Source organism: Coniosporium apollinis (genome assembly GCF_000281105.1).
Source record: "Coniosporium apollinis CBS 100218 chromosome Unknown supercont1.9, whole genome shotgun sequence".
NCBI lineage: Eukaryota > Fungi > Ascomycota > Dothideomycetes > Coniosporium > Coniosporium apollinis.
The window spans coordinates 55,839-68,095 of NW_006913271.1; the positions used below are offsets into that span (position 1 = coordinate 55,839).

Genomic DNA, 12,257 nt, shown 5'->3' on the forward strand with positions numbered 1-12,257 from the left:
CCTCCTGGCGCGCTAAGTCCCTACACAGCCATCCGCAGTCCCTACCTACGCCTAGGCATGCTCAGGAGCTGTCAGGTACTCGCCCGCCTGCAACTGCTGGGGCGTGGCTAAGTCTACAGTCACTGCTGCCGCTCCGGTAAAAAACAACTCTCCAGGAACGGCACAACCTTAGCAATCGACCTCATCAAGTATCCGCAAAGCTAACCGCTTCCCTAGCTCACGACCACCACCGTGGCCATTACGGAGACAGCCTCCGTCACAACCACGGCAACCGTTACAGCAACGACCACACTGCCCGCTGACCGCACTGTCCAATACGACGATGGCTATACAGTAGCCGATGAGAAGGCCGGCCTGGCTCTGCGCTCACATCACCCCCGGCTGGAGCCTCTTCTATACCTCCGGCACTAGCACCTGTAACCTTCTCGTTACGGATAGTGGCAACGGAGATATGGGGGTGGTAAGAGCAATGTCTGTCTCAATGACGAGTACCTGCATTTTTCAAACATCATTGAACTGGGGACTGGGTTTGGGTATGGGCCTTACTTTAATTATGCTGGGCGGCCGTAAGCGGGAGACTGATCACGCCTGATGTATCGTAGTTTGGCGGAAGTGGTTGTTCGATATGAGGATTTGCCGAGCGTAGGGCTGTTCGTTTTGGGATCGTTTTGGAGGTTTGTTCATATGGTCGAAAAGAGTCACGGTGCTGGCTATAAGCAAACGGCCATTCTCGTGATGGTTCACTCGTTGTATACTATAGAAATACATATACTCGGATGACTATTGCCGCTCATAATTTGAGTGTCGAAACATGATAGCTTTTTGTGCCTATGCGGGCGGCAGCTCTTAGAATTCAGCCAAGCTGCCATGTATTGTTGCACGGCCTAGAATCAGAATGTTCGTCTAAGTGCAGAGACAGCTTGATTGCTCCGAAGGTAACAACCTGAATGGATAGCCGTCCTCGTACTGAGCAGGGTGTTATTACTCGCCTGTCGTAGTATCCAAAAACCCCAAACCCTCTTCAAAATGCTCCCAGAGTAACTCGCTCGCCCCCTTCTTCCTCAGTGCCTCCAACACATTTTCCTTTACCTTCCTTCTTCCGTCCCAGCTGAGACAGTATGACCCGCTTCCTCTCACCCCATCCGAACCAAGCTCAGCTACCTCAGCTTGTTCGCCTTCAATGGATCGGGAGAGGCTGAACCTCTTATCCTCCACCATCGATGTAACGCCCTCTCCGACCTTCTCCACAGGCACTGCCATAGGCGTAATGAGAGGCAGCAGGATCCGTGTGAAGAAAAACTTTAGCGCAACCGGAAAGTCTCCGTTTTCGAACTCGTTCGTCTTGACAAGGCCGGGGTAGACATGAAGGAAAGAGACGCCAGCTTTACCTCCACTGTGCCCGAGCACATCTGGTGCTGCTTCCGTCGTTGGATGGACCTCTTGGATCCTCTCTCTTTCGCGCCTCGCCAACTCCTCGAAGAAGAGAGTCGTCATGATAACGGAATGACTTATTCTCAGCATCATGTAGCCTGGATCCAGCCCCGTCAGACGCCTTAGCCATCCTGGGAAGATCCAATCAATCAGGGTCGGATGCCTCTCTTTGAGGTCCAGGTCTTCTAGGTAGAGAGGACCTTCGTCCCCCGGCGCGAGGATAGAGATGACACGCGCACCATTGGGGGAGTTGGAAGAGCGGAGGAGGGGAAGGAGACTGTAGGTGAGGTAGGCGCGGGAATGAAAAGTAAGGACGAGAGGCGCGTCATGATGCTCGGATGTTTCTGAAAAACGCAAAGGTCAGTGTATATGATAGACGCTGTAAATTAGCCCCAAGACTACCGTCTGAAGAGAAGGAAAAGACATTTAGTCTTATATGTCCAGCAACTCTATTCATACCCAGCAAGCCCAAAGCGAATCGTTCCAACAGATCCAACCTTAAGCCAAAGCGTTTGAACTCAGGACCCGGCACGTCCTAAACCTCAGAGGCAAGAATACCCAAGAATATATAACCCACCTTGCCTCCCTTTGAGGGTCAAATACCCCTGACTCATACACAGCAAATCCAGCCTGCCCTCACCTCCTTCCCTCCTCTTAACCTCCTCCACAACGCTCTGCACGTTCCTCAAGAGCGTTAAATCCGCTTTGACAAACGTGATCTCTCCCTCATCTTCCACTCTCTCCTGGCCATCAGTCCACATCGCCCGAACATCCTCGATGATTTTCCGAGCGGACTCTTCCTTGCGACCGACAAAGTAGATACGAGCGTCCCGGTGCTGTTTAGCGTAAGCTTTCAGGATGGCTTCGCCGATTCCGGCCGTTGCTCCGGTAAAGAGCGCAACGGGACAGTGACGGTCGCCCATGGTAAGTGCGTGAGGCGCGCCGCGCGGTATGGATGGGTTTCACGTTCGCGTTTAGGGTGCAACAGTCGAGTATGCGAGCCTCAGCAGCCCTGGTTCTTAGGACACTCTTGCCCCACCCTGTAGACAGCATCACATGATTACAAGGGTCAACAGCGTTTTCGAGCCTTTTTCAGAGTATCGGAGAACATCACGTATCGTCAGCTCGAGGAGGAAGAGTCTCAGTAACATCGAAGGCTACTACTAGTGGTTGTGGTTCTGGAGGTCCATGCCCTCCACGGTCAACAGAGATTTATACACGCCGCCGTGAGCTTCTTGCCCATTTATAAGACCATCCATCGCGCCGTGCTACATGTATCGGGTTGTTGTAGCCGCTTATGTAGTTCAAACCGGCTCAGTGAGCTCACCAAAGAGGCATCTTGTTATGCTATTCATGAGTGCGTGGTTACTTGGGCACCAAGCGCTATGTTTCATAGCAGCTCTGATCCATTATTCGACAGGTAGATATATTGTGCGTTCGTGTGTCTTTGTCACGGCTCAATGCCTTCGCCTAGTATAGCGCTATATGAAATAACTTTTAGGGTTATTTGAAAGGTTTCCGGTTCAGTTCTCCCTTTCTACTACTTGGCCCACTTCTTCACAAACCTCGCGTCCGCCGGATGCAACTCCAACGCACTCCTCCTACTCCTCCTCTTTTTCTTCTCTTCAAGCGTCGAATTTACCGGTGCTAGGTTCCCACAGTCCGGCTGCGTCAAGTTCGCGCCAAAGAGATCTGCAATCCAGATGAGCACCCCATTGGTCCACCCAAAGCCCTCTACTACCTCATACTCGCCTCCACCACCTGCAGATGACGTATCATTATCCGCATACTTCTCAAACATGATGCCCTCGCCCTGCACGCCCTCGACGGGCTCCAGCCCCGGCGTGGCGCCGCCTGACTGCCGCCAGGTGCAGAACGTGCTGTCCAGGTAGCGCTGCGCGAGGTCGAGCGCCAGCTGCTGCGTGGTGACATAGTCCGGGTCGTCGGCCCCGAACGTGGGAGGCGTGTTGAGTAGGCCGTCGATCAGGATGTACATAAGCGGTGGCCAGACATTGGGTTGATCCCACTGTTCGCCGGTTATAAGGTTCGTGGCGGGGATGCCGCCGGCTTTCTGCTCGAGTAGATCCTGTACGCGCTGGTAGGCAAGCCGGACGGCGAGCGGATTGTTCTTGAGGTGGGCGGGTGCGGCACCAGTCCAGAAGGGGTAGTACTGCGCCGCGCTGAATGCGACCTGATAGCCGGGTGGTGCGCCGGAGGCTTCGGAAGGCGTCTCGTCGGGATCGGCGACAGTGTAGCGGTTTTGGGACGACGAGGTTAGGTTGTAGTCGAAGTAGCTGTTGTACGTCGAGTTCCACATCAGAGCGTACATTGCGGCGCTGCGGTTAGCTGCCAACTCGTTGTAGTGAGCGGCAGCGGACTCGTTGCCGACCATGGAGCTGTAGGTCGCAAGGCTGATTTCGTTCATGTAGAGGATGGAATTCAAATCGACGGGCACGGTGTTGATAACGTTCAAGGAGCGCAAGGGAAAGTATACGTCGTTCGCGGCGTCAGCTGGGGTTCTAAGCCAGCGTGAGGAATAGTCCCAGCCTGACTCAGCGCCTGAGGCGAGATTCGCATAGAGCTCGGCACGCTCAGTCTCGTTGAGAGGATTGTTCTCCGGATAGATGATGCCGGACTCTGCGTAGTAAGAGCGGTTGTTGGCGGTGACATAGTCCTCTCTGTACGACTCTGGACGAGGTTGGGTGTTCTCCACCGCGTAATGATTGAGCGTGTAAGCGCCATTGGGCGTCTCGACTGTCACACTCCTGTTTCTTGTCCAAAAAGCGTACTCCTGCTCAAGTATCGGAAGTGCCCGCTCCAGGATGCTTGTGTCGTTACCGACATAGTCCATGTAGACAGACAGCATCTGCGTTAAAAGCGGCGGCTGACTTCGATTGAGATAGTACTTCCGAGCTCCATTCGGTACAAAGCCAATGTCCCGAACAAGGTCGAGAAAGTTCTCAATGATATTGAGAGCAATCTCCGTAAACGAGCCTTGAGTACGTAAGAGACCCTCAATAATCCAGAATGAGTCCCAGTAGTACGCTTCCCTGAAGCGACCTCCTGCAACCACAAAAGTGCGGTTCAAGGGAATGAAAGAGTCGACGCATCCAGAGCAGTTAGAGGCGCCCACATAATTGCGAGTCAAATTAGGCCAGATGTCTACGACGGCTGCTACGAAGTCTCGGACCACTGTATCGTTCACGTGATCGAGGAAGGTAGCGTTTGTCGACAGCTCATCTTCCGGGACTGGAGCAATCTCGGAGCCTGCTTCGCCAAAGTATGTTGTCAAAAACTCCTGCAGCTCAGTGTTGTTGCTGAGAGGCTTAGGGAGGTCATTGAAGGCCGCAATGACTTCCTCAAGAGGCCGGATTGTAGGTCTGTCAAGTCAATCAGTGGGTTTTCCAGGAGTTAGAGAATCCTGAGTTCACTTACAGGTCTACGAAAGTTTTCGAGTCCTGAAATGGTCGTGCAAGCTCGATCTGACGAAGGATCTCTCCATGACAGTAGATTGGAGAGTCACAGGGTGCCACAACACTGCCATTGATGTACAATGCCGTAGCTGTTGAAGCTAGAGCTATGAGAAAGAGGCGTGTAGGACCCATCTTGCTGTTGCAATTGTTTCACTTGGATTTCCCCACGGGCATGCGGCGCATGTATCAACCCTTTTAACACAGGAAGCTCGCGGGGAAGGCCATGCTGCGGTCAGCAAGCCTGCAGTGCCGAGGTGAGGAGGACAGACAGATATCGCTTGGCTTACGTTGGTGGCCGCTGTTTACTGAGGCGCGACTGATCGTGTCGCATTGCAATCAGGGACCGGAACCGGTAATGCATGAGCTTGGCTCGGTCGCCGCGCATGCGGATACGAAGCCACGCGGCACCCCAGCCCGGATCGACGAGCAGCTCCTCAATCTGTTGCTGCAGGTGACTTGCGCCTTCGAGAATGTCCACCGACGAGTGTCAATCTGCTGTATCTTGATAATGTTGCTGTCAGGTCTGCCATGCGACAAACAACAGACACTGGCGATGCCTGACGTCACGCCTTCCAGCTCCCCTTTCTCCGAGCTCCGAGCTCCGAGTCTTCTCCACCCCCAGTGGAAGCTATTGTACTCCGTAGCGCAACTTCGGCTCCGCAGCGCGCATCCTTGTCCGCCCAAGTGTTTGGCACTGTCAAAGCACGCATTCCGCTGAAAACCATCATGATCCAACATCAACTGCCACACAACACGCTCAAACGGCATGGTGGAGGCGAGTACCTGCACCGACGCCTCATCTCACTTTCAAACGGATCAGCATAACAGCCCTGACGGCTGAAGAGACCCTTAAATGGTTGACGCTATAAATACTCGCCGCTGCGGATGTCCAAGCTACTAATGGGTGACCCGCTTCAGCTTCAACCTCATTCACTCTTCCAAGTTGGTGTCAGCATTCAAGCCACGGGGTGATTGTAATCTTTCAACTTCCAAGCAGCAGTCCGGGCAGCGAAGGCACCAAGTCTACTAATGTGCTGATTCACCCACTTTTCACTCGGCGTCCATTTCTTTCTTAGCCACTGAAATCCACACCGGTCTTCCTACAGCTCGTTTAGCTCAGGTATCTTCAAGTCACTTTACAGCCAAGGCTCCACTCTTGAATGTTTTCTTGCTCGTCTTGGTTAAACATCACTCGTCTGCTCATCATCCGACCGAACAGCACCCAAGATGTGTCCGCCGCGCGTCGATGTGACCGAGTGTTCGCCACAGCAATGGCAGATCCTAGCCCCGCGCGTCCGAAAGATCCATTGTCTGCGAAGAGCTATGCCACTTCATGATAGACGCCCCACGCCTCGGGAGCTTCTCTTGCACGACAGATGTTCTTAGGCCTGGGCACAACTCGCCAAGCCAACAGCTTTGGTGCGCAAGCCGATCGCCCGATCCCACCATTCAAACACGGCATCAAAACTCGAGTCCCTACCCACCGAATTGATCGCTTCGGTCTTGGAGAACTCATCGCTCGAGAGAAGTGACATTATTGCCATCGGCCTGGCATCCGAAACGCTGTGGCTGCATGTCCTCCGGCACGTTGAGAGAGATTGCTGGCCCGCGGCTGCACCCATGGCAGGGGTTGAGATTGCATGCACGGGAACGTATCTCAACGATCTACCGGAGTAATTTGCAAAAGACCATTTGGCCAAATCCTCGATAAAGGTATCCGATAATGGCTGCATGTGCTAGGCGAGGAAGATCAACTGGGCAGCTATCAGGGCTTATGATGCCGTCGATGTGGATGCCGTGGAAGCATGGCTGGCCGCACTGAAAGCCCAGGATACCATCACGGCCGGCATTCCCGCAACCTAGGCGAAAAAGATGGCTGTAGAGTTGTCGTCGATGTGCCCTACGCCTCCAGTCTCTCCTCACACGCACCCTGAGTCCTGCGCAATCCTACCACAGGATCCTATGTGCGTTGTCGGGACGGCCTAACCGGCAACAACAAGCGTGGCTATATCGACCATCCGGACACTCTCAACTTAAGGGTGGATGATGGGTTGCTTTACGCATCTGTTGGACCCATTTGCCTTACTGGGCCGACCAGAGACATCTTTGGATGCTTCGCCGCTCTTGGGCCGGGCACTGCTTCGATATTGTCCCATTGGAGCAAGGGCGCGTTTCACCAGTGGGTGATGCGTGGACAGATGTTACAGATGAGGTCGTGAAGCAAGCGATGACCGTCGCTGAGAACCCTGTTTCAAATGGCGTCCCAGCTCCGATCGCTCATCCAGTAAGAGGAAGGCAGAAGTCAAGAATTGAACCGATATTTACAGCCTTGCACGGCATGTGCTTGCGCCGCTTGTGAGTCACGTGCTGGTTCCAATGGGTGATTAAGCTGTCATTACTGATCTGGAAACCGAGTATAGGCATGAGGCTCGTGACGCAGTGCGCCGTTTATTTTCGTCTTGTATCACGCGCCGTCCTCGAAAGGAATATTTGTGCTGACTGCGGTATGAGCGGCGGAGAGCGGCTCCAATTTTCAAGCATGCCACAAGCGTTCAACTTGCGGGTTCAGGTAATTTCAGAAGTCTCTCTATTGGTATCCCAGTATCAACCTTATACTAGTGAATCCGTGATCTCCAACATATATATACTAGTGTCGTTCATCACGCTTTTCCTGAAGATCCTAACATATCCATACACCGCTCTACAGCCTTCTGCATCATGTCCGTGCCCTCTTCAATGACAGCCGTCAGCGGCGCCTTCCCCGCCTTCTCCTGCTGCACCTTAATATACTCGTTGTTCAACACCTTATTAATGTTGATTTTGGAAACTCCATGCTCAATACACTGCCTGAATATCTTCTCGTCGAACGGATCCGCACCATGCAGCACCAACCTCACTTTCTCGCCCACAGCCTTGTTGATGCTCTCTAGCCTGTCATACTCCAGCCGTATGCCTCTCGGCCCATAGTTCCCATGCACGTTGCCGAAAGCCGGCGCAAGCCAGTCGATCCCCGTATCCACAAAGTCCTGGGCGTCGTCGGGCGTAGTCAGCATTCCCTCGAGATCCGCCGTGTCCGCAATCCCGTCTTCGCCGCCTTCTATGCGCCCTGGCTCCGCTTCCGTCGCTATGCCCCGCGCGTGGCAATACTCCGTCAACTCCTTCGTAAGCCGCAGATTCTCCTCTTTCTCATAGTGGCTCATATCAACCATGATGCTATCAAAGCCGCCCATATCTGCCGCGCGCTTGATGAGCTCCGGATCCTGGGCGTGATCCAGGTGGAGTGTTACGGGGACTTTGGCGGCGCGGCAGGCGGAGGCGGCAAGGTGCACGAGGAGACTGTCGGCGTATCCAATTGCCCACGGAAATAATAATACCATGGCGGGGGAGCGCTTGGCTTCGGCGGCGCGGATGGTGGCGAGGATGCCTTCGGTTTGGTAGCAGCACATTGCGGGGATGGCGTAGTTGCCTGCTGATGCGGCGTTTAGGATGGGGATAGCGCGGTTGTTTTCCATGGTGAAGGTGAGAGAGAACTGGCGGAAGTAGCAGATACTTGGTGGAACTGGGTAATAAAGTGTAGAATGGATATTGGGTGGTGATTTTGACGATGTCAAGAGATACCAAAATCGCCTGAATTGCGCTTTGAGGGACAATGAGTATGCACCATTCCCTTGGACGAGCACCAGATTCTTATGGGAGCTTCAATCATGAAACGGCTGCGTGAGATGTGCTCTGATGGCGGGGTGTGTCCGTTGCGGAGAGAAAGCCGACTCTTGGAACCACAACGGAGCTTTGGCAGTCGGAGATTAATCCATCAATGAACACAAACAGGAATATCACAACCCGAAGTACCTTGAGACAATCGTGAAATGAGGAGTGCTCGTATAAGAATATCCCGCGGCAGTGGTTACCCCGCTCGCGTTCATGCGAGGTACTGAAGATGCCGTGTCTGGAGTCCGCGAAATTCACTGAAGCCCTGCACGTAGGTTTAAAGGCGTAGAATAGCGGTCATACTCATACCGCAATGCCACTTGCTAGCTATATCGAATAATCCAACGTGGGCTCCTCTTTGGTCGTGCCCATCCTTTACGTCCTTTACTAAGATTTCCATATCCACCACGTTCTCTCGATTCTCTCCGCTATTTCTATCATCAGTCGACCATGTCTTCAGCGCAGAAAGAGAGCATAGGGTTCTGCGGACTGGGCGCGATGGGCCAGGGAATGGCCACCAACCTGCTCAGGCACGGCTACAATGTTAAAGGCTTTGACGTCTATCCTCCGTCACTAGCACGCTTTAAAGCCGCAGGCGGCATACCAGCATCCTCGTTAGCAGATTCCGCTGCTGGAAGCACATACTATGTTTGCATGGTAGCCACCGCTGTGCAAGCCCAATCTGCGCTGTTTGATGGGGAGAGTGCGATTGTACCTGGTAAGTTCCACCATCTACCATTGGAGCGCAGGCAGCAATGGCTGCGGACAAGAAAATAGTCTGATGTTAGAGCCTCGGGCATATCACAGCATTACCACGAGGTGCCACACTCTTCCTCTGCTCCACCGTCCCAGCCACATACGCCCAATCCGTCCAAGCCGACCTCGACCGCCTAGGCCGCTCCGACATCCTCTTCATCGACTGCCCCGTATCCGGCGGCGCCGCCCGCGCAGCCGCCGGCACGCTCTCCATCATGGCTGGCGGCTCCCCGGCCGCGCTCGAAAAAGGCCACGCCATCCTCGCCGCCATGGCCGCCGAGACTAAGCTCTACATCGTCGAAGGCGGCGCGGGCCAGGGCAGCAACATGAAGATGGTGCATCAGGTCCTCGCGGGGATCCAGATTTTGGCTGCGAGCGAGGCCATGGGGCTGGCGGCACGGATGGGGCTCGATCCGAGGAAGGTGAGAGATAAGGTGCTGGGCTCGGAGGGGTGGAGTTGGATGTTTGAGAATCGGGTTGAGAGGATGTTGGTTGAGGATTTCTATCCGGGGGTTAGTGCGTTGACTATCATACTGAAGGATGTGGTAAGAGCCGAGCCCGTCCTTGCTCGGAGAAGATGGTGAATCTCAAACTGATCTGGGTACAGGGAATCATCACACAAATGGCACGCGTCTACCAATACCCTACGCCGCTGACCTCGGTCGCGGAACAAGTCTATCTCCAGGGGCTTTCGCAGGGCTTCGGACCGCAGGACGATGCGGGCATGGTTCGTATGTACTACCCCCAGCCTCTGTCCCAGATGACCGCAACCCTGTCCGGCGAAGACGAGGAGATCCAACTAAGCAAAATCGTCCGAATGCTCGCCGGCATCCACCTCTGTGCCGCCACCGAAGCGATAGCATTCGCTAAACACGTCCGTCTGCCACTGGGACAGTTCTACGAGCTGGCGAACGATGCCGCGGGCGGTAGCGCCATGTTCAGACAAGCCGGGGCGGACATGATAAAAGCATTGGAGGGGGATGAGGCGGTGCTAGACAAGCCGCAGAGGTACTGTCTGGGCGAGGTGGTTGGGCACATGTTGCAAGTGAATGAAGAGGCTGCGAAGCTCAAGTGCCCAGTCTACCTGGCTAGTGCGGCTTTGAATCTCCTTCTACTGGCGCAGCAGGGTGGACGAGATAAGTGTGCGGATGCAAGCGTGATCCGGTTGTGGAAACAATAAGGAGGTTGGAAGCATGGTGCTCCGGGACTGGCATTTTCACAGTAGACATGGGCCCTCGGGCGCTCCGACAAACTCGTTCTCTGTCAAGAACTACCCGTTCTCTCATGATAAGGGCTGGGGAGTCCTTAGGGTGTTGTATGCCTGATCAAATGTTCGCAATGCTTGAAGCTGATTAACATCGGGAGCACCTCGGCGAAAGGCAACGTTGTCTGACGCCACACCTTGCATTTCCAACTGCGGAAGCCTCCAAACCCGCCAGATCCTCTACGACTTTGCGACAACCACACTGCACCCCAATACACAACCTCTGCGCGCAAACCCCTCAAATAGATCACCTACTGAACATCCATCAGCATGTGGATCATCGACTGGTGTACGTACGCTCTTGACTTCGCCCACCGGCCCTCACCGCATGCCCTGTCTTACAGACCCATACCCTCGAACCGTCTCTCCCTACTTTGCGGTTTTAGTTTGCCAGGAAGCTTCAGTAGCTGACAAAATCCAGTCTTCGATGTTTTGGCGAACCTCGGCCTGTTGAACAAGCATGCCAAGCTCCTCTTCCTCGGACTCGACAATGCTGGCAAGACGACACTATTGCATATGTTGAAGGTACGCTACCTGCTGCACTCCGCCACTGCCGCTGGGTCTGATCGTAGACACACCGAAAGCTACAACGGAGGATATTGGGATACTGGATTGCTGTAGCAGTGCAGCATAAATTCACGCGATTAGTGGCCACGAGACAGTTTCAGTGCTGACCTGCACGACGACAGAATGACCGCGTTGCTATTCTCCAACCCACACTGCATCCGACCAGCGAAGAGTTATCAATCGGATCATGCAGGTTTACAACCTTTGATTTGGGAGGTACGCATGACGAGACACCCGACTAGCGGACAAGCGGACATCGCCAGAGGGAGGGGTGAGGGCGGCAGTCCGGTTGGGAATCCCCTTCTCAGGGCCGCTGCCTCTCCCGGTGATCGTACGCCGCGAAGTACAACAGCAATGCTGACACTGGAAACAAAGGCCATCAACAGGCAAGAAGACTATGGAAGTAAGCGCCGCCCCCGCCCCCATGCACAGGCACAGCTGACAGAAGAAAGGGACTATTTCCGTAAGCTGCACAACGTGTCCGAAGCCGCTGGTTCCACTGACGCGCCTCCCAGCCGAGGTCTCCGGCATAGTTTTTATGGTCGACGCGAAGGATCCAGAGCGCCTATCTGAATCTAAGGCAGAGCTCGACGCGCTGCTCAGTATGGAAGAGCTATCGAAGACGCCGTTCTTGATTTTGGGCAACAAGATTGACCACCCAAACGCGATCAGCGAAGACCAGTTACGGCATGAGTTGGGTCTTTACCAGACTACTGGAAAGGGGAAGGTTCCGCTTGATGGTAAGCTGCACCGGAGTGACGAGCTGGATTAAGTGCTAACGGTACATCTACAGGCATCCGCCCGATTGAGGTCTTGTAAGTAGACACTGTGATCAGTTTGTGGTCAATTCGGTCCTAACCGTTCGCAGCATGTGCAGTGTGGTCATGCGACAAGGATACGGGGAGGGCATCCGCTGGCTGTGAGTTTCCTTATAATGCTAAGCTCTGCAGGTGCAGTACCCGCACCTTATACGAAACGCTAACAACCCTGCAGCTCGCAGTACGTGTAGAGGATGCATTTGGCTCACGTTTGGCGGTAGCATGCGTACTCTCGCCAAT

General features: G+C 54.1%; 5 protein-coding genes across 5 annotated transcripts; 2 read left to right on the top strand and 3 right to left on the bottom strand.

The window, feature by feature from the left end:
* Positions 1-981: 981 nt before the first annotated feature.
* Positions 982-2,354, bottom strand: W97_02395 (uncharacterized protein; the record flags this gene model as incomplete). Its single annotated transcript, XM_007780295.1, has 2 exons — positions 982-1,775; positions 2,009-2,354. The coding sequence occupies 2 exons, from the start codon at positions 2,352-2,354 to the stop codon at positions 982-984; spliced, it is 1,140 nt and encodes a 379-aa protein (XP_007778485.1).
* A 617-nt stretch (positions 2,355-2,971) lies between these two features.
* W97_02396 (trehalase) lies at positions 2,972-5,036 on the bottom strand (the record flags this gene model as incomplete). The annotated part of the gene is made up of 2 exons (XM_007780296.1): positions 2,972-4,811; positions 4,867-5,036. 2 exons carry the CDS (start codon positions 5,034-5,036, stop codon positions 2,972-2,974), a joined length of 2,010 nt encoding a protein of 669 aa, XP_007778486.1.
* Positions 5,037-7,564: 2,528 nt separating this feature from the next.
* Positions 7,565-8,416, bottom strand: W97_02397 (fructose-bisphosphate aldolase; the record flags this gene model as incomplete). Its single annotated transcript, XM_007780297.1, has 1 exon — positions 7,565-8,416. One exon carries the CDS (start codon positions 8,414-8,416, stop codon positions 7,565-7,567), a length of 852 nt encoding a protein of 283 aa, XP_007778487.1.
* Positions 8,417-9,062: 646 nt separating this feature from the next.
* Positions 9,063-10,548, top strand: W97_02398 (uncharacterized protein; the record flags this gene model as incomplete). Its single annotated transcript, XM_007780298.1, has 3 exons — positions 9,063-9,330; positions 9,420-9,913; positions 9,976-10,548. 3 exons carry the CDS (start codon positions 9,063-9,065, stop codon positions 10,546-10,548), a joined length of 1,335 nt encoding a protein of 444 aa, XP_007778488.1.
* Positions 10,549-11,737: 1,189 nt separating this feature from the next.
* Positions 11,738-12,208, top strand: W97_02399 (uncharacterized protein; the record flags this gene model as incomplete). Its single annotated transcript, XM_007780299.1, has 4 exons — positions 11,738-11,939; positions 11,993-12,014; positions 12,068-12,118; positions 12,193-12,208. The coding sequence occupies 4 exons, from the start codon at positions 11,738-11,740 to the stop codon at positions 12,206-12,208; spliced, it is 291 nt and encodes a 96-aa protein (XP_007778489.1).
* Positions 12,209-12,257: the final 49 nt, after the last annotated feature.